This window comes from Vicugna pacos, chromosome 34, assembly GCF_048564905.1.
Source record: "Vicugna pacos chromosome 34, VicPac4, whole genome shotgun sequence".
Classification (NCBI taxonomy): Eukaryota; Metazoa; Chordata; class Mammalia; order Artiodactyla; family Camelidae; genus Vicugna; species Vicugna pacos.
Window position 1 is genome coordinate 12450955 of NC_133020.1, and position 24898 is coordinate 12475852.

General features: G+C 38.1%; 1 protein-coding gene and 1 non-coding gene across 2 annotated transcripts; both read right to left on the reverse strand.

The window, feature by feature from the left end:
- Positions 1-5298: 5298 nt before the first annotated feature.
- Positions 5299-23746, reverse strand: STRAP (serine/threonine kinase receptor associated protein). The gene is made up of 10 exons (XM_006199900.3): positions 23337-23746; positions 22489-22624; positions 15604-15685; positions 14733-14805; positions 12045-12141; positions 11183-11320; positions 8528-8664; positions 7210-7359; positions 6592-6657; positions 5299-5865 (listed from the first exon to the last, which is right to left on the reverse strand). Exons 1-10 carry the CDS (start codon positions 23446-23448, stop codon positions 5804-5806), a joined length of 1053 nt encoding a protein of 350 aa, XP_006199962.1. The 5' UTR covers positions 23449-23746; the 3' UTR covers positions 5299-5803.
- LOC116276980 (small nucleolar RNA SNORA23) lies at positions 12901-13081 on the reverse strand. Its single transcript, XR_004186480.1, has one exon. It is a non-coding gene; the product is annotated as a small nucleolar RNA SNORA23 (small nucleolar RNA).
- Positions 23747-24898: the final 1152 nt, after the last annotated feature.

The window sequence follows — 24898 nt, forward strand, 5'->3', positions numbered from 1 at the left end:
CGCGCGGCGCCCGCCCCGCCCCGCCCATCGCCCCGCCCACCGGGGGAGCCTCCGCCTGCCGCGCGGACGGAATCTCTGGCGCACAGCTCCAGGTGGGAACCCCGCCGTGTCTCCTCTGTCCTCTCCGCGAGGCGCGGAACTCCCGCACTAGCTCCCGCACACCATGCTGCCAAAACTCGCGCTCAAATACTTAACTTGCCGACTGCACTGAGTAAGGAAAACTTTTCACCGTAGGATTACAGAACAAGAGAGGAGCGGATCCTCCCAGTTACCGTCCTCTGAGACCGCGCAGAGCTGCATGGCTGCGCGGTCCTATACCTGAAAGGGCATCCAGCGGTGATCCCCTGGCCTTGTGAGGGGGGCCAGCCAGCAACTGGGGCCCCGGAGCCCAGTGACTCTAATCTAGACTTCGTGAAGAGCAGCAGCTCCGTGGTCTGAAAAGCCAGGGAGTGGGGAGTGAGAAGACCCGGGGTCTCAGCCTTTCTCTGACGAGTGCGACACTGGGCCATCAACTGTCCTTCTAAGCCTCGTTTTCCTCATGTTAGAAAGCAGCTTCACAATTTCTTGGAGCTCTGAAACTCTGATTCTGGGGTACCAGGATTTTTTTCAGCCTGAATTCTGTGACCAGGAGGTTAAAGTTGTCTCGAGTCATTCAACACAGGCTACTAAGTCAGCTCCACTCTGCTTAAAGAAGGAAAACTCTTATTTATCACTTGCTTACCATGACCCAGTTACTGTGCCAGGTATTTTCAGATAGATAGCATTCCAGTCTCAGAACAAATCCTGCCAAGTATATATTTTATCTCCATTGCTCTACCTGAAGACACCAAAGTTATGAGCAGAGGCATCCTGGTGTAGTGGAAACTGAGTAGACTGGGAAAGATTCCAACCCGTTAATATACCATCAATTCCACCTACCGATTAGGCGGTGGTTCTAGGAATGTTACTGCCTGTAAAATGGGAATCATCAAAATAGACTTGCTCTGCAAAGTCATTGTAAGTGTGTAAAGCACATAGTACAATACATATCATGGCACATAGTAAGTGCTCAACAAATGGAAGCCATTTATGTTATTGTCAGGTTCATACAGCAATTACAGGCTACACAGGAAAAGAAACCCCAGTATTATTCCCCTACACGGAGCTGCTTCTCAGCCTTGTCAGCACAATGCTATTGCTGAACATTTTGGATGTGTCTAGATCCTATTCATAGTATAATAGCATTTTTACCTGTTTTTATCTTAACCCTAAAGCCCAGAGCTGGCCTGGCATTCACAGCTAGACCATCCTGTTCCCCAGTAGAACAAAAACAATTTCGCAGGACACCATCAGCCAAGGCCATTGTGCTCATGGTAAATCAAAAACAAGACCACTTGTAATCATGTCTGAACTCATACACAAAAATGAACATCGCCCAAACCACAAAAATGATCAAACAGACCCCATCCCGGCTAATATAAGTGACTGTCACTTCTTTACATCTCTCTTTTAGCCTCACCTCATTCTTCTTCTATTTTAGGTAAGAATTAAAATGCCTGGTCAGAATTATCACCAATTCCTGCTAGTATCAATCCAAAGTGATGGTCCACTTCGTTGAACCTTCCTCAAATCACCTAACACAAGCCCAAATCCTATGTCATTTCTAACACTTTCTTACTGAGACACCTCACAGTTCCCCCAATGAGTGTTCTCCCTTATTGCAGCATGTTAGTAAACCCAGATTTATCCAGCTACAGGTGGTTCCTCGTGAGCTTTGGCTGGAGAGCCCTGACATTCCTAAAAGATATAAAGACAATAAATGGTATCTTATTTTTAGAGGCAGATACAACTGTAAGCCAGATTCTTAAGGCAGTCATTTATAGGTTCCTGAGGTAAAAACCCACTTAGATTATGGACTGTCAACCAGTATTTCTAAATCGAGTGGGGAAAAGTGTAGAAGTAGGGAGGACTAGGGCAGAGAGTATGAATATTAGAATCAAAGTATCTCAGAACTGCAGAGAGACTTATAGAACATCTGATTCCTACTTCATGGTGAGATAAGAAAAATAAGAATTATATTGAGTCTTTTATGAAGCTGAATTTATTCAATTTAAAGAACAGTCCTTTATTCTGAGACTGTGTCCTTCATTACCAACTTGGATTTTAAAATGCCCTTTCTTTTATGAAGATTGTAGTGGTAGATAATCTTTCTTTTTTAATAGCCTCACTTGGCAAGATTAGTAGACCGTTCTATCTTGCCCTCCCCCTGCCCCTTTTTAATCTATTGGTCCGCCAAATCCCAAAGTTGAGGAATCACTGATAGAATAAATATATAATGCTAGCTAATATTAAGTGCTTCCTATGAGTTAAGCCCTTTCCATCAATTATTGATCACCAACCCCCACCACCCCTCCCACAAAAATCTATGTGTGAGAACTACTTTTACAGATAAAGGAGATCAAGAGAGATCAGGCTGTAATTGCTAGAGGATGGTTCAAACCCAGGCAATATAACCCTACAGACCACATACTTACTCTTTCTACTATTTCTTTAGACAAGCCACTTAACCTCTCAGAAATAGTTTCCATCTATATATAATGGGGGGGGGGCAATATTACCTATCTCATTGGGTTATTGGAGAGATTAAAAAGTAACAATATTTTAAAACCAAGCAGAAAATCTAACATAAAAAGACACTTAATAAATACTATTTCCACATTCATCTGCAGACCTAATCAGTTATTTTCCACTTGACCAAGTTCTATTTTCTCATTAATTGTATGAAGTGATTCAACCTATAAAGTATTATTACCGTTCATTAGCTATCATTTAGATGCATACTTCAGCCTTGTTTAAACAGGTAAATATGGTAGATGCCTCATTTGTTTCTTCAGGAATTCCACTGATTTTAAAGTCACACTGGCCTGGGTGGTACTATGTTATACTGGCAACTGTGTATTCCTAGAAGCAAAGAAAAGCTAAGCCTCCTATTTGAGACAGTTCTCATCCCAGTAATCCTTTTTTTTTTTTTTTTCAGGAACTCCCCCTGGTGTGAGACCTACACGTACAGTAACTTACGTAGTAATCGCTTTCACCAATAGAATCACTTTTTTGTTTAAAAGTATCCAGGTGTAAAACATAGGGTTCATACTAAAGAAATATTTTCCACTGGTCTGACATTTTCGATTTCCCATTTTGTTCTGAAAAAAAAATTAAGTATTTCAAAAACAAGGAAGTAGATAACAAATTTTGCCAAAGGTTTACTACAATGAGGACAGAAAAATGACCACTAGGTTAGAAACAAGCAGGACACTGGAAACTTTGACAGATGCAATTTTAGTAAACATATACTCGAACTTTTTACTAAAGTAAATTGAATTCTACTATAGGATTCTACCGTTATAAAGCGTTGCAAGCAGACCAATGGCCACTGAAAGATGTCCATGTCCTAATGGCTGGAACCTGCGAATGTGGCCTTACATGGCAAAAGGGACTTTGCAGATGTTTTTAAGTTAAGGATCTTAAAACTGGAGAGATTATCCAGGTGGGTCCAATATAATCAGAGATGTCCTTTTAAGTGAAAGAAGGTGGCAGAAGACTCAGATTTGAAGATGCTATGTTGTCGGCTTTAAAGATGGGGAAAGGACCATGAGCCAAGGAATGCCAGTGGTCTCTGGAAGCTGGAAAAAGGAAACAGATCCTCTCCTAGTTTCCGTAAGAAACGCCCCTCTGCCAACACCTCGACATGAATTCAGACTCATTTCAACCTTCTGATCGCCTTAACTATAAGCTAAATTTGTTGTTTTAAGCCACAAATGTGTGGTAATTTGTTACAGCAGTGATAGAATACCAATCCCCAAGGATACCAAACACTGGTTGTTCCTACAGCCTGCCAGGCGGTCTACACAGTTAGTATGTATGAGACTATCACGACAAACAAGGTTACCCTTAGGCGCTAACCTAGTAAAATCCCTAAAAACATGCCCTCTGTTGTTAGAAGCAGGCAACAGTCATAAGCAACTCTTACTAAATCCGGCAAAAGCCAAAAAACCTAGAATGACAGAACCGGCTAACCAGAGAATGTGCAAAAAAGCCTAACCGCCTAATAATTACTACAACACTGTCAACCAGGTATCTGACCAACAAGAACATTCTAGTCACACAAGTATAAGCCATGGTTTGACAGAGCACCATGGCCAGAAATTCTTCAACTTACAAACTCAAAACAACTTTTACAGATTTCCAGCTGTATGGCCGCCAGTGATGCTGTAAACATGTATCTGTACAAGGTCTTCAGACTTTAAGGAACCGAAGTAGAAGAAATTCCCTTTGGCCATAAACTTCATAAATACCAAGCCATTTCAAAATTCCAGTCTGGTACATACAAACCTCAACTTTATTTAGGAAAAGTCAGACTGTGATTGGAGTCTGAGTGATCTGTGGAACACCGACAATACTGCCACTGCCAAGCAGAGGACCAAGCACGTAGCAAGTTGACAGGATAATATGAGCTCCTAGGAGACAGGGTGTGGCCCATCAGTTGGCTCTCCCAGCGACACACCTCTCTTGGCCCTCTCAGGCGGTCACAGCCTACCATGCTTTCTTCCAGTTACCAAAAATCCTCAAAAACTTATCTTATTCTTTGGTTGGCTACTTCTTTTAAGGAAGAGTCATCAAGAGTCATTCACGAGATAAATGAGAGAAAAAGCAAGATGTATTCATTTGTCTAGAGAATTTCCCAATTACTAGTTCAATATTCCCTCCCTATTAAAAAAAATAAATGTATCACAAGTCCAAAGTCAGTTGACCCATTTTATTAGAAGCTTGGTCCAAAGGCTTTTTGAATAGCATCTGAACTTTAAAGGATAACGTAAAATAAACATTGCAAAAATCTTATCTGTATATACACACATAGAGGTGCACTAATGTGCATTACTGTTCACTCAACCTTAACAGATTTCTGGTGGCAGTGGTATATTTTGAGTAATTTTTCTATCTTTCTGCTAATTCTGAATTGCTTTATTTATTTTTTATAACTAGCATGTATCATTTAAGTAAATCATTATTCTGAAGTTTTTTTAAAAGGCAAGTCAAGAATTTCTATCCATCGAGGAGGAAGAAAAGTAAATGCAACTCTAGCAAAGCACATGGAAATTTCAAAAATCCAGAAGTAACTGAACTTCAAAATTAGGAAACAATATGTTCACTATAGATTCTCTAATCAGGTTATCTTTTGATATAGTTATAATGAAAAAAAAACTTCCTGGAGATTTCCATTTATAAAAGTCAAATCTACCAATTCTCAAGAAATACACAGAGTTTTGTTTTGGAGTCATTTTATTGAGACAACTAAAAACAATTAGATGTTCAAAGCAATGTAAAATGAAAAAGAAATCAAACCAGGTACTTTACCATGTATTCCCTCTTCTTTTTAACTAAAGCAAAAAAAACAACTTTCTGCTTTAAGGGAAAAGCCAGAAAAATAGGCCACTATATTTTCTTTCTTCATAATATCATTAACAGCCACAAGAAATCTAACTGTGATAAGAGAAACTGGATGTTGGCTTGCACACATTCATTAAAAAGACAACAAGTCATCATTCTACAAGGTGTATCTCCATCTGCCTTCAGCTGATAGTCCTGCATTTTCACTTACAGTTTCCACCTCTAAGTTGGTTAGTTCCAGCACTGGAGCTAATTCATTTTCCTCATTATTTACTGCTCATCTTTGCCATAAGCAGAGAGTAACTGGAGGCTGATGCTTCTCTCTGCTTGCTTGTTTTAGTCCATAAGTTATACACTATGTGTAGGATCTGCCAGAGGCTCAGGCCTTAACTTCAGGAGTTGAGCTATAGATGGAATCTGAATTCTCTGAAGCAATTTCTTCTACAGTTAAAAAAAAAAAAGTCACATTAGTCAACTTAACAAAGGAAAGAAGCAAATCTACATTTATGTGTAACAAGGGAATAAAAAAGATTTTTAAAATGTGCTGAGGAAAGGAAGCACAAGAGAAGAGGTGGACGTGCCAGTAAGGACGAGGCTCAGGCCACTGAGGCAGCAGCTAAGAAAGAGTTCACGCATTTTCCCCATTGAACTCTTTCCCACCACAGCTTCACCTCCAAGGGGCCCCTCTTCCGGACTAAATTTTCAATGACTTTGACGAGCCGAATTAATGTCAGATCTTTGAAAGATCTGGTTTCCTCCTTTATTTATACTATATTTATACTTCAAACAATATTAGATGATGAGGGCACATTACAATTTGTAACTCTAGATTTGAGAAAGAGCACTTGGCATGTAGTGAGTGCTTATTAAGTGTTAAGTAACAATTACAATTGTAACAATTTATTTATTTTGGGACCTACCTCCTAAGTTAGACTCTAAATTCTCTAAGAGTAACAGCATTAATCATGTCCGTACTTGCTCCCATGCAGTAGGTTTTTAAACATTTGTTTTATAAACATGTACATATAAATACATAATGTTCAACCTTTCCATTATTTAAATATATGTTCATAATGATTAAACTTCCCATTGTCAATAAGTAAAGCTAAAATACACTTCAATTTTCAATCCACCAAGACTCTATAGAAGTTAACTGTTAGTATTTACCTAGCTCCTCTTCTGCTGTCTCTGGAAAACTGATCTTCGGCTTTGCCAGCTCACCACTATCTTCTTCTATGAAAAGGAAATGATGAGCATGTGAATTACAATACTACCAGCAATTTCAAGCAGTTAACGAACAAGAAGAGTATGCTAAGACTATGCCAAGCAATCAGCTACAAAATGTAACAGGAACAACTCTTTTTTAAGTAACTATGATTATAAAACAATATGCTTTCCTCAACTACTACTCTTAGATCTATATTACAACTACTTTGGGGTCAAAAACTCAGTATTTTTATTAAAAATATGTCTGCTTTATTAGTAAGGATCAGCAAGTAATACTATGAAGAGATTAAATATACTCACTTATAATTCTTTATATTGCCCTCCAGCAAATTTTGAATTAGGTCCATTCCATTCACCAAATGATTTAGTGTAAAAACTTAGGAACAGAATAGATTGTATGATAAAAAAATTTAAACAAATGAACACACTGCCAATTTATAATCATGGGCTTCTCTTTGCTTAAACCATATTATACAATGTAAAATCTATAGAAGACAGAAACACTAAAACAGAAGTAATGATGAAAAATGATACAAAGTCATGAACAAAAATTCTTACCAGGAAGCACACATTTCCAAAGGCCATACGTTTTTCCTACCACAGTTTGCCATAGTCTCAGTGTTCCATCCTCAGAACCACTGGCATAGAGTTCTCCATCAGGACTAAATCTCACACAGTGAATAGGACCAAAGTGTCCTTTGTAGGATTCTGAGAAAGAGGAGGAGGGCTATTAGATCATTTACTACTTGAATATTACATTAAATATTGATAAACTAAATAAAATACTGTCTATATTATTGGAAAGATGTGAAATTCATTAGAACAAATTCAAAGAACTATACCTAATTAAAAATAAACTGATTCTCATCACAAAGTGGTATTTCATGCCTATCATTTCTTAAAAAAAAAAAAAGCTTCCTGCTTCAATAAAGATAAAGAGAAAATGAACCCCCCTCTACAATCTACAGAAAGCAGACCTAAATTCTATCAATTCAACCCCATTTCCAAATCCTAAACTCTATTTATGAGGGAACCGAGTCTTATTATAACTACAGAGAACCACCAGATGGAGCTCTTTTACACACTCCGCCTCTTCATTTCCTATTAGACTGTCTGGAGTCCAGTAGTCATTCTGCCACTCAGAACATAAAGACACCAAGGTCAATGCTGACCCTATACGGAGTTTACTGAGAAAACAAACAGATTAGCAGCAGTGTTGCTCTGTTTAGGGCATATCCTTATTTGTGAACTTTTCTCATTTATTCTAGTGCCTCAGCACCTTACCAGTTTTCAAAGTTCTTCACTAGATCAATATTCCTGTTCTGTCTTCAAGCCTATTCAACTTAAGGACACTGAAGCACTGTCTTCCCTCAGAATATCACGAGAACAGTACCATGAGAATAGAAAGAATATGAGATCTTAGAGAGAATGGCTGGGTCCAAGGCCACCAAGTATTCACTAAATGGGACCCCCGAAATCAGGCAAGTAATTTACTTCTCTTTTTCAAAGAGAATAAAACATGTGGCCAAAACATTCTAAAACTAATCTTATATAAAAACAATGGAAAAGAATCTCTTATTTAAAAGTCACTTATATTCAAGCAATAAAGGGTGGACCATAAGCATTTAAAATAGATTCCATATGGTCCATTTGCCCAACTCAAATCCATCAATTTTCCCAAAGACACAAAACATAAAATTGTCTTTTATTCTTTGTACGCAATTCTAACAAGTTTAAATAAGTTCACTGGATGGTAAAACAGTATAGCTAGAAATAAAGTGGTAGCTAAAAAATTCACTGAGGTGTTAATTTAAGTCTTAATTACATTTGAGAAAGGCAACTACGTCATTTTAAGGGCAGAAAAAGGACAACTCACCTAATTCTTCCCCACTATTATAATCATACTTATAAAGTTTAAAATCTTCACCACCTGCAACAAGAAATTCTTTCTCAGGATGAAGAGATGCAGAATTGATGGTTGCAGGTGCTTCAAAGGATTTAATTGGGTCCAAACTAGAAAAAAATTTAAATAATATTAATAAATTTTGAATATTATGTAAATAATACAATAATTAGTTACATTGAAACTAAACTCTGCTACCCAAGGAACAATTTAATAGTCATTTAGTCAAAGATAGTGACGTTAAAAACAAAACAAATAAGAACAAACCTCTAAATAATACTAGCCAAAAAAAAAAAAAATCATAAGGATACCATGCTCAAATGGAGTTCATCCCCAAAATACAAAGACACTTCCACAGAGGAATATCCACCTTTTGTGTGGTGACTATCTTCCTGTAAATGAGTGTGCTGGCTAATTAAAACTGTATGGCTAATATATTTGGATTTTTGCTTTGAAAAAAATTTAATTCTGCATTGTTTGATTCTTCCATGACAAGCACATATTACCTTTGTAAATAAAAAAAGCTTTTACAGTAAGTAATTAATATAAAGGATTATTTGCAAATTATTTTCACCTCCTCAGAATTTGTAAGTTTCTGCAACAGGAAAAATTAATGCCATGAAAAAAAATACCTGCTAAAAATGGCTCAGTTTTTACTATCAGACTATAAAAGAACAACTAAATAAGAGACTGTAGCAATGCAATAACAATCAATGCATAACACAGGCTTCACCCAAATATCAATGAGTTTGGACATCAGCCCCGTGGCAGTCCTTAGAGGCCTCCAACATAAAACACTAGAGCACCCCAGCTCCTAACGCTGCCACCTCACTCCCATCACCGCACTGCAGAGCACGAAAGTGAAAGTCAGGCATGACTTACGCAGGATCATGAGTAGCAAATTTCTGGCTCAAATGTTAGAATATTTAATAGGCCAGCAAACCTCTGCCACCAAAATGGGATTTAAGGCAACGTTTTATAGTAGGGTCGCATGCTGCCCAAATCCAGAAGCAACCAATGAACACAGCTATACAATTTAATGGTTCTGGGCAGTAACGTTCTACTATCATCAGTTCATCGTGTGCATGGGCTCCTTTACATTCTTAATTGCTCTTCTCCATTCTGACTGCCGTCTCTTTCCTTCTGTCATTCAGTGAAGCTTATCAACTCTGCAAATGAGCCTTTAGAGGAAAGGTCAGGACTGCTGGTCAGAGTATAATGTGGTATTTTCTTTATGGAAATCAAATAAGTGGCATGTGTACTAAGAACTTTAAACACACTCCTACCCTGTGTTTCGTTTGTTTCAAACTAGTTTACTTAAAGATTCCACTTTCACTCTTCAACAGAGTTTATGTATTTCTCATGTGCTGCTTTACTCATTAGTTCATCTACTTCTGAAGGGTTACTCAGTGTCACCCTCATCAGCCAACCATCTTCATAACAGGAACTGTTGGCAAGTGCTGGATTTTCTGCAAGAGCTTCATCAATTTCAGTTACTTCTCCTAACAGAGAACAGAGTTCACTAGTAGCTTTCACACTTTCCAAAGCATCAAACGCATCCCGTTTGTTCAATTTTGTCCCAACTTCAGGCAGACTATAGTAAACTATACCTCGCAAAGCTTCCTGGGCAAAACTGCTGATTCCTACTGTTCCAATCCATTTTCTGTTGTTACCCAGTCATGTTTGTCTGTGAATCTACACATGAAGAGCAGAGCAAGGCCAGCAGCTTCCAAATGGTGCCCACCCTCAGCCCCCAGGGCCATGGAGGGCAAGGAGGGGAGGTGCCCAAGGTGGTGCACAGGGTGCACACAAACATTCCTACCCTTTGAACTGATAATTCTACTCACAGGATTCTCTTGCAAGGGATCACTCAGAGAGGTACCATAAACCTCACTGTGTTGAAACAGGGGAACTGACACATAATTTGGTATAACCTATAATGCAGTACACCTAGTAAAAATGTTTTCAAAGAATTTTAATGCCTAAGAATATTTAAAAATAAAAAAAATAAAAATTATACTCATTAGGGTCCTAGTAACTAAAGAAAAAAACCCACACAAATATACATACACACAACAAAGAAAAAAGACTAGCAGAAAAGACAGCTACCATCAACCTTCTGGCACCTATGGCTATAGGATTATGGGCACATTTTAAAAAATTGTTATTTTCCAAATTTTGAAAATCATTTAATATATAGTCACAAAAATTAAGTCTCTTTTAAAAATAATCATTAGGTCTACGCTATATTCGGCAATAGAAAAAAAATCACTACTTCCCTATAATTTTAAAGTGAAATAGCAGAAGCAAGATGCAGTAATGAACAACATTAATTACAGCACGAGCTCAGTGATCCTCCTAGGAAAAATACAACTTAAAAGCTGTTCAGTTTTACCAGTAAGTGTCCTAATTATCTGGGAGTGAATTCAACTCCTTTGATCAAGGTACACCACATTCTTTAAAAAACACATTAATAGCTATAAAAATATTTCCCTCCACATTACGAAGCATAAGCCAAGATATGCCTTTAAAAGAGTTAAATACATTAGCATAGGCCTTCCAATTTTTAAGAACCCTAAACTGTCCTTTGATACCAGAAAAGAAAATGAAGGTGTTTCTTGGACATACCTTACTGCACTGTGAAAAGCAATAGATCGTCCATAAGTTATTACCAAGATCTCCCCCTCAGGAATATATTCCATACTGCTAACAGACATATTAAAATTTAGAGATTTCACTTCCGTCATGGTAGCGTGATCCCAAAGGCTGCGGTGGGGGGGGGGGAGGGGGGAGAGGAAAATAAGATGGTATTTATTCATTTAAGAAAAAAGCTTCTACCTTATATTGTACCTGCAGATTAACCGATGAAAATGATCACAACTTCAGTAAAACAACCTCCATTCTAACTCATAAATTACAGGTGATATTGAGAGATTTTCGGTTCCTATAAGACATCAAATTACCTGGTAGCTTGTTGGTGAAGTCAACATTAACACTTTAAATACACTTTGCAAATGATTCAGCAGAACTATGCCATTAAGGCATTTATCTCCTTATCTAATAATGAGTTGTAATGTCGCTCTAAGTAACAGTTTTTACACTCTATCTTCGTGAAACTCCAGTTCTTACACTCTATTTTCGTGAAACTCCACAATAGCTATTTATCTTTCATAAGAAAAATACATTAGGAGTCAGCTTACAAAATTCTGTATAGAATTCAGGGCTTTAACGGACCCCTATGGCAGCCTGTCCACTGACCCAGGTTAAGTGCACCTGCATATAAAGGTGTCAGTAGTTGTAGTTGTCTTGTGAATTCTACCCCATGTTTATAAGTAAATGGATAGTTCCAGAAAAATGTCACCTATGTGCAGCCTAAGTTGTAATGTTCAGAGGCAATTCTTCCTATATAGTAGTTACAAAAAAATTTTAAATATAAACTCCAAGGTCAAATACTTTTCAAACTTTAAATTATTAAAGAAAAATTACTTACCGAACAGTTTTATCATCAGCTGAAAGAATCTGTTTATCCTCACTGCACCATAGAGCCTTTTTAATACCAGAGGTATGACCACTGATTTCCTTAGGTTCTTAGGATGAAACAATTTAAAATATACTTGTTAATATTTGACTTTTAAAACTGAGCAATATTGGGGCAAAAAAATGTTTTAAGTTAGTCTGCAACTTTTCAAAGCCCAGCACAACTCAAACTTGATGTTTACCCAGAATACACTTAGTTTTTTCTGAACTGAAACAAACATGTATCTGCATGACAAGGACCCAAGAACTATGATGCTATAGGTAGCTGGGATTGAGTACACCACTCTCTCCAGTCAACATTTCTGCTTTCAAAAGCAGTATTGTATTGCAGTGAAATAAAAAAACTAATGTGACATAATAATTTAATAAGAACACTGACACTCAGAACAAGAGAGCCTGAGCTAATTCTAGTGCTATCACTTATGCTAGGACCTTCAAGCCACTGCTGGCAAAGCAAAGCATCAAAAGAATCTGTCTCTGTTGGAGACTTCCCCTTCAGAAGACTGAAAAAACAAAAAACAAAACGCTCATTATCTCTGGGCAAAGCACATGTTGGAGGCAATATCACTCAACACAACTTTGACTTGGGCAAGTCACTCAACCTTTCGAAGACTATGTTTCTTCACCTGTAAAATGGGATAACAATAATTACTATACCTCAGAGGTTAAGAATCCAGTGGGAATATACAACTAAAGTTTCTTTTTTTTTTTTTTGCCTTTTTTTCTCTTTTAAAAAAAATAGTGATCGATTTACTATAGGTATCTTACATTAAATCCCCTCAAGCGACAGCATCTCTATTCCCACAGTTCTGTGTGTGGGAGTCTGGAGGCTGGCCAGTGGTGGACATGTCCAAAGAGACAACACTAGACCAGTACTATGACCCCAACTTACTCTTTGGCTGCGTGTTTGTGTGGATAGCGAGACCTGAATGCAGAACACAGACAGACACTGCTATCAGACACAGATGAAAACCATGCACACATTATAGCAGCCATCATCCAAAGTTTCTAACCTGGTGTCTGACAGGAAAAGCCCAGTTAATTGCTCTTATTTCAAGTGCTAGGCAGTGGAAGAGCCACTTTTAAAAAGCAGTGTTGAGAAAGGTCAAAGACGACCGAAAACATCTGTCTGAACCTGAACTACCTTGCTGAGTCAGACAGGCACAGTCACTAATTAAGGGAGGTCAGAGGACGTGGCTGTGCTGCGGCGTAAAGCTATCAGAGACAATGAGAAATACTCCCAGGTGCCAATGGAGAATGTCTTATCAATTTAGTTTATTTCTTCACCTTAGAAGTACTTTTAGAACACGTATCTCAGGAAAAACTGCTTAATTGCCAACTTAGCTTGACTCTCTTACAAATTTCTAAAGTTTACTGACTAATGAATAAACAATAAATGCCCATGATACAAAATTTAAGATATAAACTAATATATAGTAAGTAAAACAAAATTCTGTTCGTTATACTTTGGTAGCTTTTAAAATATATATATTATGTGGCTAGAAAAGCATTAAAATATTACAAAGTAGAGGTGAATATCTGGACTAGTAAAGAAAAGGTATCTCTTAGAATTTCTGTCAAATGAGAGAATTCATAAATGATAGATTTTACTACCAAAAATCTTTTAACACGTGTACCATAAACCTTACCAACAAAATTTAAAAACAAATGACAAACCAGAATAAAGAAACTTTAAAACTAGTAAGAAAAAGATGATCACAACAGATATATGGCCAAAAGGATGAACACTTAGTTCAGAAAAAAGATACATTAAAATGATATTCAACAGTAGTTTAATCTCATGAATAATTTTTAAAGTTCACTTTAATATGACAAAATCGTTTTTCTTCTATTTAAGTGGCAAAGGTGACATTAGTTAACAGTGTTCGCTAGAACAGGTTAGCTACAGATATATTTTTTTACTTCCCTGGCAGGCTCTTCGGTAACATCTATCAGTGGCTTCCAAGTGTACCTCCCCTTTGTCCCAACAATTCTATTTTTATGTAGGTATCCTAAGAAACAATGTGCAAATATTTGAACTGTAAGGATGTTTAGCATAACACTGCTTATAACCTTTAAAATCTGTCAACAGCCTAAACAGGATGTAACAGAAGATAGACTAATATACTTATTCACAGGATAGAGACCCACACAATCATTGAAGAGTAGACAGAATATGTAAAGACATGAAAAAACTGTTACTGCAGACTTTTAGCAGTTCCTGAATACACTCATGCAGTTCAAGAATCTAAACATGAAAACACACAAAGAATTCTTACCTTTCTCACCCAAAGGTAACCACTCTTTCCAACCAAAAGGTAGTTAATACTGTTATGCACCTTTTTAGACTTAATATCATGATAAAAATTTATTAGCATAAAATGTTAAATTGTAGAAAGGTTATACAAGCATAATGTAGAAAATAGTCAATATTTAAAAAAAAAGACCAGAAGAACATGAACTTGAAACTAAAGACATTAACAGTATTTAATAATACTGGGTGATGGATTGTTTTAAATTTTTTTTTTTTGGTGGCTACCTTTATTTTCCTAACATGAGTACTAAACATGAATTCCTTTAACTAGGAAAAGTTATTTAAGTTAAAATATAATAAAACCACCAATATGCATTAATTACTTACCTGCTTCAGGTTTGTTCAAGTCATATATGCGTAACAGTTTATCCTGTCCCCCGGTTAACAAGTAATTACTATCCTGAAAACACACACAAGCAAAATGTTACTACATTAACTACTGTAATAGTTACATCTCTGAAACTTCAACACCAAATAAAATCTACATAAGCTCACAGATGTCACAAAGATGCAGACAGGCCAATTACTCAGTGTCTTCTGGACACTGCAGAGCATTTATTTTTCTCATAAATGCAAAAGACATTTAAGCTTCCCAGTTAAAACATCACACCACACCACATGGCTTCTCTTAGACTGCCCTGATCCTGCTCCCCTCCCTCTGGAGCAGCATTTCTGTGATAATCTAAAATTTATCCTCTCCCTTCTGAAAGTAGTTGGGGAACATTATTTGGGCTTTTTAGATGTTTGTTGCTATTGCTGGAGGATCAATAGAGGAGTTCTAGGGTTTCTTAAATGTACCAACCAAGAAAAAATACAGCTGACCCTTAAACAATGCAGGGGTTAGGGGCACCACCCTTCAAGCAGTTGAAAATCCATGTCTAAGTCACTGTTGGCCCTCCATATACATGGTTTCCCTGTACCCGTGGATTCAACCAACCATGGACCCGTAATACTGTAGAATTTACTACTGAAAAATCTCTGTGTATAACCCATGCAGTTCAAGCCCCTGGCTTTCATGGGTCAGCTGTAAATACACATAATTATTCTATGGTCAAATCAAATATACGCCAATATCAATCAAATATTCCTCAGAACACCAAATATAAATCAGATATACAAACCAATCAAATACATAGTCAGTGTCATATCCTCTAATAACAGCAATTTAACCCCTAAAATAAATCCCATTTTCTGATACCTGTGTAAAATCCACAGTCTTGACAATGTGTTTATGAGCCAGGGTCATCAATTCATCTCCTGAGACAGCATCCCACACTTTGCTAAACATGAAAAGTAAAACAAAAAAATAAACATAATAGTAATTCTGATGATTATCAAATAAGGTTATAATAATATGCAAAATGTTACATAAATGCATTATAATATAAAAGCTGCATAACCTATCTAATTTTGACAATGCAAAAGATCCACGACCAATCCATCCTTACTTTCATTTTAGCCCGTAGACATAAGATCCTTTTAGCAATACTGTAAACACTTAAACCAATTCAGTTACATCTTTCCATTTTTTTCTCTATTCTCTACTCTCATGTACATGCAAAACAAAAAAAAAGAAAAACAAGAAATCCTTTAAAAATGTACAGGAGAATGAAAGGCCTTGATATAGGTTACATAAAATTTTAAATCAAGATAGTACAGATGAGAATATTCTCCCCATCTTTTCTTCAAAGTTGACTCTTAAATTCTCAAATCTTAGTCCAATTAACTTCCCCACAAAATATCAGCCCTTGATTATATAATGCTAACAATGAGAGAATTTTAAATCTCTCAATTGCATGTTCCCTAACCCATTCCAACCCAAAGTATGTGTCTATGTTGGGGGATAATAGTTAAATAATACTTCAGAAAGATACTGTAATGGGTTCCCCAAATTAAAATGCTTAAAAAAGAAGAAAAAAAGAATTCATTTTATATCAGAAGAAATTATTGAAGAATAAATGAGAAAACTTTCTAAACAGGGCAAAGAAACTGTTATGAGAAACAAGCTATGTTCCATAAAGATTTCCATTTTAACATAACTGACATTTATTTTTAGGAATAAAGTGAACAATGAACAGTAGAGAAAGAAAAAGAAAAGCAGAAAAAAGCAAGAGTATCTTTTCTTCATTTACTCAATAAGCAGACAATAAATACATCAAGTACATTATATCATTCTAGATCCAGTGCACCAGAGGGGAAAAAAAAAATGATCCCAAAGAAAGTTCCTTCCCTTACTAGAGCTTTAGCTTTAGCTAAGGAGAAAAAAACATGCATTAAATAATACTTAAGAAATATAATTAAAAGACAAACATATGGCTATAGAAACATATGCAAAAAACACACCACTAATTATTCCAGAAAGTAGAGAAAATCTAAGCAGCAAAGCCAGTAGTCTTAAAAAGCAAAATACTGGGGGAGGAGGGGGAAGGCTATGGTAGACAAGCATTAACAGCATGTACAGTAGTAAAGAAACATGAACCATCTAACAGGAATAAATGCTGATGATACAATATAAACCTTGCAAAGGATACACTTGAGTCATTTGAGTGGCTGAATAAATAGGCTCTGAGAGAAACAACGCCAACTATGAGTGGCTGCTACTAAATCCTCAAGTATTAATTTCTCTTTGCACAGGGAACCTGCTCCAAACTCTCCCGTTTCCAATTCAACTCTCTGGCCCAAACCTACTTTCTCAACCTCATTTTGTATTATTTCTCTGAATCTAGTCACACCACATCATAAACCATTCCTCAAACAAGCCAGGCATTTTGTTCTATTTGTCTTTGCTCATAAAGTCCCATTAAGTCTGTATTTTATATTCTCAGCTAACAAAGTCCTACTCATCCTCAGGGCTCATTTCAAATGCTATCTTTTTATTAAATCTTCTATTTAACTTGCCTCCATTAACCATTCCTTTCTGTTTTTCCACAGAATTCAGCTTATACTGATTACTATGTATAATTTTGCTTTGCTTTTACTTTTACTTACATATGTTTACTCTTAATCACAGGGAAATCAGTGCTAAGAGTTAACAAAGATTAGGATTCCAGATTAGTGCAATAACAGAAGGTGTCAAAAGTGAAAAAAAAATCAAATGTACCTAAAACTTCTACCCTACTCACATGATGACAAGTCTCAAAGGAACTCTGGGGGATGTCCTCTGAAATACTAATTTCAAGTATATTCAATCATCCCAAAGCCCTTAAAATCTAGTTTTCTGCTTAGACCACGTCCAACTGGGGAGAAGGAAGAACTGGAGTGTCTAAAGTAGCACCATCCAGAGGGCCAGTGTATCTGCAGTCTTTTTCTTCCTGTTGAGAAACAGGAGTAAAATGGAGGATGCCACTCCCTGACAGAGAATGTTCTAGTCACTTGTACTAATTCTGGTACATTTCCATGATTCACAGTGAGTCCTTAGAAACGGAGTTCTAAGAATCTGGAATAACCTGAATCTTTTATAACATATCTTTCAATCTCCAGGCAAGAAATTGGTATGAATTAGCTGGTGGCAGGGATCAAATCAAAACAAGGGAAAGGATATCCCCCAAGGGGCCCCCCTGGACAAAACAGAAATGGCAGGAAGGGCCCACACAGGAAGATGTTTAATGAAGCATCATTAACAGTATCAACAGCTAATCCTGTATCATTTATTTTCTGCACAGCTCATGAAGTACCTGCCATCTGCCTAAATGCCTCTTATAATCCCTGTTTCTTGTATGTAACAGTCAGTATTATCTGACGAATACTTTTCCTCTTCTGAGAACAGATTTACTTACCCTAAGTCTCAAAAGAGGGACTGCTTAACTTACTTGTTTAAAGCCTTAACAAAACACTTAAGCTATTTCAGGTGTATAACTGTCTAATTATCTTAACATGGTGACCAAGTCATCCAAAACAAAAAAAGACAATATTATCTTTGATTTATTGAGAACCTTATTCAGAGAAAAATTAGCTCTTTCTATTGACTTCCACAAGAAAAAAAAAGCAATCATACACTCTGGTTACCCATAGGTACCCAAACCCAGATCTATTTAAGCACTCTCTGGAAAGAGTATAGGAATTATCTATATTTGTGGTACAGATGATCTGATGGGAAGATAGTAGAGGTACTGAGAAGAGGATCAGGAGATGCAATGCTAACATTAACTCTGTGAATTCAAAGCTGTAGAGGATGGCGTTTCAGGAACAGTATATGCTTCAACTAACTGACTGCCTGAATTACCTCTAGATAACATTCTAAACTGACCCACAAACCTGCTCTCCTAAATATAATTTTCTCTACAAGAAACAGGAACAAAATTCTCATTTAGACAGACATGACGTTAATGAACTTTCCGAGAAAAGTTAAGAATGAAGGAAGAAGAAGAATTACCTAAAAATGATTGATATCAGCCATGATTAATCAGGTGAGCTGGGGAGCTATTCTTTAGCTGGATCAAGTTCTCTAATAGCAGGCCCCTTACAAATCATTAAAAGAGGATAATATAAACAAAGAATGCACACACTCCCACGCCTAACAGACAGACACAGAGCAAGTAAGGGCTATGTCTCAGCTAGCACTTACTGAGCACCTGCTGTGTAACAGACACTAGGCTGGACTCCAGGCACCTAAGTAGAGAAAGATGTGTCTCATCCTCCCAATAAATATGTTGGTCTTATACTCACTTTACAGATATGAAAACCGAGGTTTAAGAAGCATCTCATGATCAAACTGAAAAAATACAGCATGGCTATCACATAACTCAGGTGTGCCTAATGCAAATGCTGACATCTTTCCTACTACATCATGGCACCTCAACGCTTTACCTAAGGGGAAAACCAACCAGAAGTACTCCTTGATATTTAAATTTACATAAACTTCCTTGCATGAAACCAGAAGGTTTCATGGCTTTAGCCATAGGAATTCCAAAATAACACATATAATTTTGGTCTAGTGGAGGTGATAGCTATCAGTGTTACCTTACATATGTAACATTTACACAGCCATTAGATATTAGGCAATATTCTAAATATTAGAAACACATTAACTTATTTAATATTCATAACCAGTATTTGAGACAAACACTATTACTATTCTCACTTTTACAGATGATGAAACTGAGAAAAACAGAGGTTAAATAAAGTTCACAAGGTCACAGAGGTATTAAATGATGGAGCCAGCATCCATGCTTTTAAAAACCACTTGTAAAAACAGACACTAAGGCTTGAAATGTGAAGAAAGCATAAAAACAACACTGAATATACCTATACACAGACATGCCCTCAAATGTATGATTTGGGTTATTAATGTTGTCTTAGTGACCTAAATAGAGATGCCTGTGCCTCTGGCAGCAAGATAAAAATCCTGACTACTCTTCTCAGAACTCCATTAAAGTATTTAAAGTGCCCTACTTTTCCACACCCTTTCTTTCTCCATTTCAAAGTAATTATCACTTGAACAGTAATTTCTATCTAATTTCCTTTATTTCTTTTCCTGAGGACTGGTATTACAATTTGGTCAAATGTACAAATCAAGAGCCTTCAGGGATTTTACAGAGATGGGCATCCTCCCTAACAAGCTTCTGCACAGGTCTCTTAAAGATCAGAGCAAGACCATCAAGCAGGCGATGAAGCATTTTGCTTGTGTAATTATCATTGCTAGGGCCAGATAACACAGAACTGAGGTCAACAAAAATGTGTTTTTCCAGAACTGCAATGCAAAAGCTTGTCTCTTTTAATGCTAATTTCTGTAGTGTTTAAAATCCTGTTATGTCACCTAATTCTAATTAATTAAAAATACCACTTTATTAGCTATTACTATAACTTATCACCACCAAATTGGATCCAGTTTCATTAATGACATTATAATAATCCACTTACCAAATATCTGAAATCTAGAGTTGTTAATTCCAATTTACCATCTCTGTTACAAAATCAATGACATTCATTCCCAATGACAATAGTCCAAATGGACTGAACAAAAAACAAACTTTGGAGGAGCTGAAGGGGAAAAAAATGGCTGAAGTCATGGCAGACACAAATGTCCCATAAGCAAAACCAAGATCTGTAATTCATCCATCCTTTATCCTTCTACTTTAGAAAAATTATGTATTTATTTGACAAACATAAGGAATTGAATAAGCCAGGGAACAAAAAATATACGACATGGCTCCTGACAAAAAAATGTAAGACTTAAGTGCATAAGTACTACAAAAGAGCCAGAAGCTTAATACAGGGAACAGAATGAGCAAAAAGGGAATGGACACTTTCACCTTCAGCACTCTGTAAATTTTCCTTCTCTGAGAATCACCTTTATATCCTATTTTTCACCTCAAATAATCAACAATCAAAGAAGTCTCAGTCACATTATAAGCACACAAGCAGACATCTTAAAGCAACAGTTGATCTGAAGCTGTTGACAGGAATGGATTTACATAAAGCCAAACAGTTTGTTGTTTTATCAGTACTGCACACAATCACAACAGAGCAGAGCACAAAACCTTACAATGGTTAGGCATAAAGACATAATAGTATCTGTTCATAGAAGGACAAAAAAAGTTCAGACTAACATTTATAACTTTTCTTACTGATCTCTCACCATCTCAAATTTAATCCCATGTAAGCATGGGATTATTTCTCCCTCTCCTTATTTAAAAATTTTTATTTATTTATTTTTTGTTTACCTACAATATTCACTTTGTGGTACAGAGGTCTATCAGTTTCAGTAAATGCATAGAATCATGTATCCACTACCACAATCAAGCTGCCTTCATTTTTCATAATAAACTTGGTATGTTTAATCTGCTTAAAACAAAGGAACAACACATTTGCAACTGTTTAGTGTGAAATTGCTTAAAAAAAAAATCAAGACCACTGTTTACTATCCAGACTCTTAAGTCTAATAAAGTGTATTATATGTACAACAGCCTTTGACATTACTTTCCTTAGCTTTAAACACTTAAGGATCTAATAAGTCACAGATACAATTAGGAGCTAGAGGTATCAAGTTATGTAAGAGATGACACATACCCAGATGGGGAAAGTGGGTCATTGCAAGTCACTTTAACAGCATGCGCAAAAGCCAAAAATCAGAACAGGTGAGGTGTATTTAGAGAACAATGCTAAGTTTAGTCTACCTAAACTGTGGGGCATGTGGCATGCAGTACTAGATGATGCTAAGGAACTAGGACGAGGCCAAATTTTAAACAGCTGACAACTGAAATTTAACCTTTAGGCCAGCGGTTAAAGGCTGCAAATCAGAGTCACCTAAAGAACTTTAGGGAAGGGAAAAAAAAAACCTGATGTTGGGGACTTCCTCCCAGGTCAATTAAATCACAATTTCTCAGACACATGATGCATCGGAGTATTTTTAAAACTTTCCCAGGTTATTCTAATGTACATCCAAGGTCATGAACCACTGAAAAAGTAGAGGGAAGACAGGAAGATCATTAGCTAGAGAAGTGACATGGTATTTGTTTTCAGGAAGACAACTGGCAGCACCACGAAGGATGAATAGATAGGAAAGGACCAGTGGCAGGGACGTGAACAAATACAGCAATGGCAGAGGCATAAGAAATAACGTGGTCAAGAAACTATCTGCTGGTGGAATCAACAAAGCTGACGATGATCTAGATGGAAGGAAAAAATCAAGAATGTTTAGATTTCAGCCATTAAGAACTTAGAAAATGAAGAGTAACTGAGTTGGCAGTTTCAAGTATGTCTAACAAAAATGAGAGTAAAATTGGGCTAAACGTGGGGCCACCAGCACTAGGACGTCACAGGAGTGTATATCACTCAGCTAGTACATGTGGAGCAGTATTTGGAAGCACCACCACCAACATTCATTATCTGGAGTGCACGTTCATACTGCAGATTCCTGGGTCCCAGTCCAGACACACAGAGTAAGTTATTTAAGTCTCTGGACATTTTGAGAACCATTGAAGAGAAGGAAGCAGATAGGACCACGGTGGGATCTTGGTGAAATCAAACACCATGCATTCTATACGGTGTTAGAATTTTATAAGTAACCTTTGTTGAAGTTTTGATCATTTCAGAACACAATCCCCAAAGAACTGCAAAGGTGGCCATTTCTGGCGACACTTACGCTGTGAAATCTGCAGCTGCTGTAGCTGCTTTGGTGGCATCCTTATTCAATGTTGCACCCCAAACAGCACCCTTATGACCCAAAAATGTTCCAATCCAGTCTCCTGTATCTCCCTGGCGTAGCATAGGTTTACCATCTAAAAAATATTTTAAAAGACATGTGATTTAGAAGTTCAGATTATTTAATATCTAAGACTCAAACGATCATATCGAAAAAGAAGTGGAAAATTACTTTTGTTGTCTAACTATTCTCAATCACTGGGGTCACTAAGGAACTTCCAGAAGTAAATTAAGTGAAGAACTGAGCAGGACATTCTCTCTGGGAAGCATCTGTAATTCGGTGAAAATACTGATCTGCGTCAAAACGATCTAGATTTGAGCCTTATTTTGAACAAACTTCTTAACCTAAGTCCCAGTTTCCACTTTAAAAATGAGACCACTGCTACAAAGGAATGAGATAATAGGAGTGACAAATCTGTGCAAAATGAAATAAGGTGTTACTTAGCCTGGCCTAATTTCTGCATTCTGCAAATCCTGGGAAGATATTCACGGTGTTGCTGGCCGGAGCGTCTAGACAAGTGTACAGTCCAGCTCCTCCAGAAATAGCAATAAAGATAAAATGAGAGGCCCTGGTTAGGAGCAATACTTTGCCTCGTTTCAGAGGCGTCAGAAAAACCTCTCTTGGCGTCAGCTGCGGAATCCTTAACACTGCTCCTCTCATCAGCCCACTCTGGGCCCTATCCTCCAAGGCCGCGAACCCCGCAATCCGTTCGACAATGGGGAGCGCCAGCCCCACTCGCCTTCCGCCCAGTCCCAGACGTTAGGGGCCGCATCAGCGGCCTTGCTTACCTTTGCAAGCGCTGATTAGGAAATAGCCATATGGCGTGATGCCACTGAAGGCCAAATCCACCACGGGCCGCGTGTGGCCCGAGCAGGTGAGCGGCGTCTGCCTCATTGCCATGGCGGCGGCGAGCCAGTCGGGGGTCGTCTGGTCTTTTCCCTCCTCCGCCGCAGCGCCTCCGGCTCTTCAAGGCCCCCGCCCTGACACTGGGGTTGGGCCGGGAAAAAGAAAAGGGCCAATCTGGTGGCCCCGCGATCAGAGAGGGGTCAGGGATAGGTCGGGGAATCTGCGACGGGAGACAGACCGCCGCCGAGGGAGGGAAAGGGAGGGAGGGAGGAGAGTTAGGGTAAGGGGAGAGTCGGAGAACCGGCGGCCACGACCCGCACCGTCCACACCGGTACCCGCAGGAAGTGACGACACCAATAACGCTGAGCGTCCGCCGGAAGTGACGATCTGGCGGGAAGGCGGGTTCCCGGGATAGAAGGGGCTTATCGGAGCGCGAAGGACGACAGCGCGCAGGCGCGAGGTCAGAACACGTTGGTCACGTGATGCTGGCCCCACGCGAGCTACGCTGGGCGCCTGGCGGCGCTCTAGGCCGCGGACCGAAGTCGTGGTTCCGAGCCCTGACTGTCCCGCGCGGCCTTGCTCCTCCCGGGCCTAGATCGCGGGGTGCGAAAGCGGGTCCTGCTCCTCTCAGACCCTGGACCGGTGGTCCCTGCGAATTACACACCGAGCAGTCCAGCCGGTTGGACTCTGCTCGGTGTCTGAACATCTAGGCGGAACACCAGAGTTGTTCCCGGCGGCGGCCCAAACCGGCAAACACCGTCTAAGAACTTTTTTCAGCCTTTATTAACAGCTAGCTACATAGGCAGCTCCCTCTGGGAATGTCTACAAGTAAGGCCCTTTAGAAAAGAACTTTCCCCAGCCATCCGTAATGCTATGCAAACATTCCAGCCTTGCTGGTGTTTTAGACGTGAGTGTTATGTGACTTTAAATATAGTTAAATTCAAATTACTTTTTCTGTTGAGTACCTTGGAGCACTCTAAAGCCGTGGTTCCTAAATTTTTTAATGAAATACCATCGTCAGTGAAACTTGACTCCACACTCCCAATATACGGATAGTAATTTGTAAACTACGTACATGTTAATGCATTGAGAAAAAATAGAAATACTAGAAGGGTCTAAAAACTAAATAGAAACACTGGTGTTATCTTCCTGCAGGCTGCCCACTTCGGATGTCGCTGCGTTGTGTAACAATCAGAACTGTTGCTGGATTGCTCATACAAAAGCTGTCCTGAGCAGGAAAGGTCCTTTCTATGGGCAAGTTCTTTTCTTTCCTTTGATGTTGTTTAGAATGTCAACCGAAAACAGCAGAGATTTTTGTGGCCATATCACTACTTTATCCCCAAGGCAATAGTGTCTTGGCACATACATATTTAATCAGCACAATCGTCTGTGAATGTTTCCTTCTCCATTATCATTTTGTGTTTAGCATGTATCTTCATTGAAGATTCAAGTTTAATTACTTGAATGGAGACTTGAAGTGCTTCCCCATTCTATTTCCTTAGCA

What these genes read in the sequence shown, in the direction of transcription:
- STRAP (XM_006199900.3), bottom strand. Translation starts at nt 23,448, where the DNA reads ATGGCAATGAGGCAGACGCCGCTCACCTGCTCGGGCCACACGCGGCCC. An exon ending in CTTGAACAAACCTGAAGCAG is followed by an intron (nt 12,142 to 14,732) that starts GTAAGTAATTAA and finishes TTTCATCCTAAG; the next exon opens with AACCTAAGGAAATCAGTGGT. An exon ending in GACAGCAGAAGAGGAGCTAG is followed by an intron (nt 5,866 to 6,591) that starts GTAAATACTAAC and finishes TTTTAACTGTAG; the next exon opens with AAGAAATTGCTTCAGAGAAT.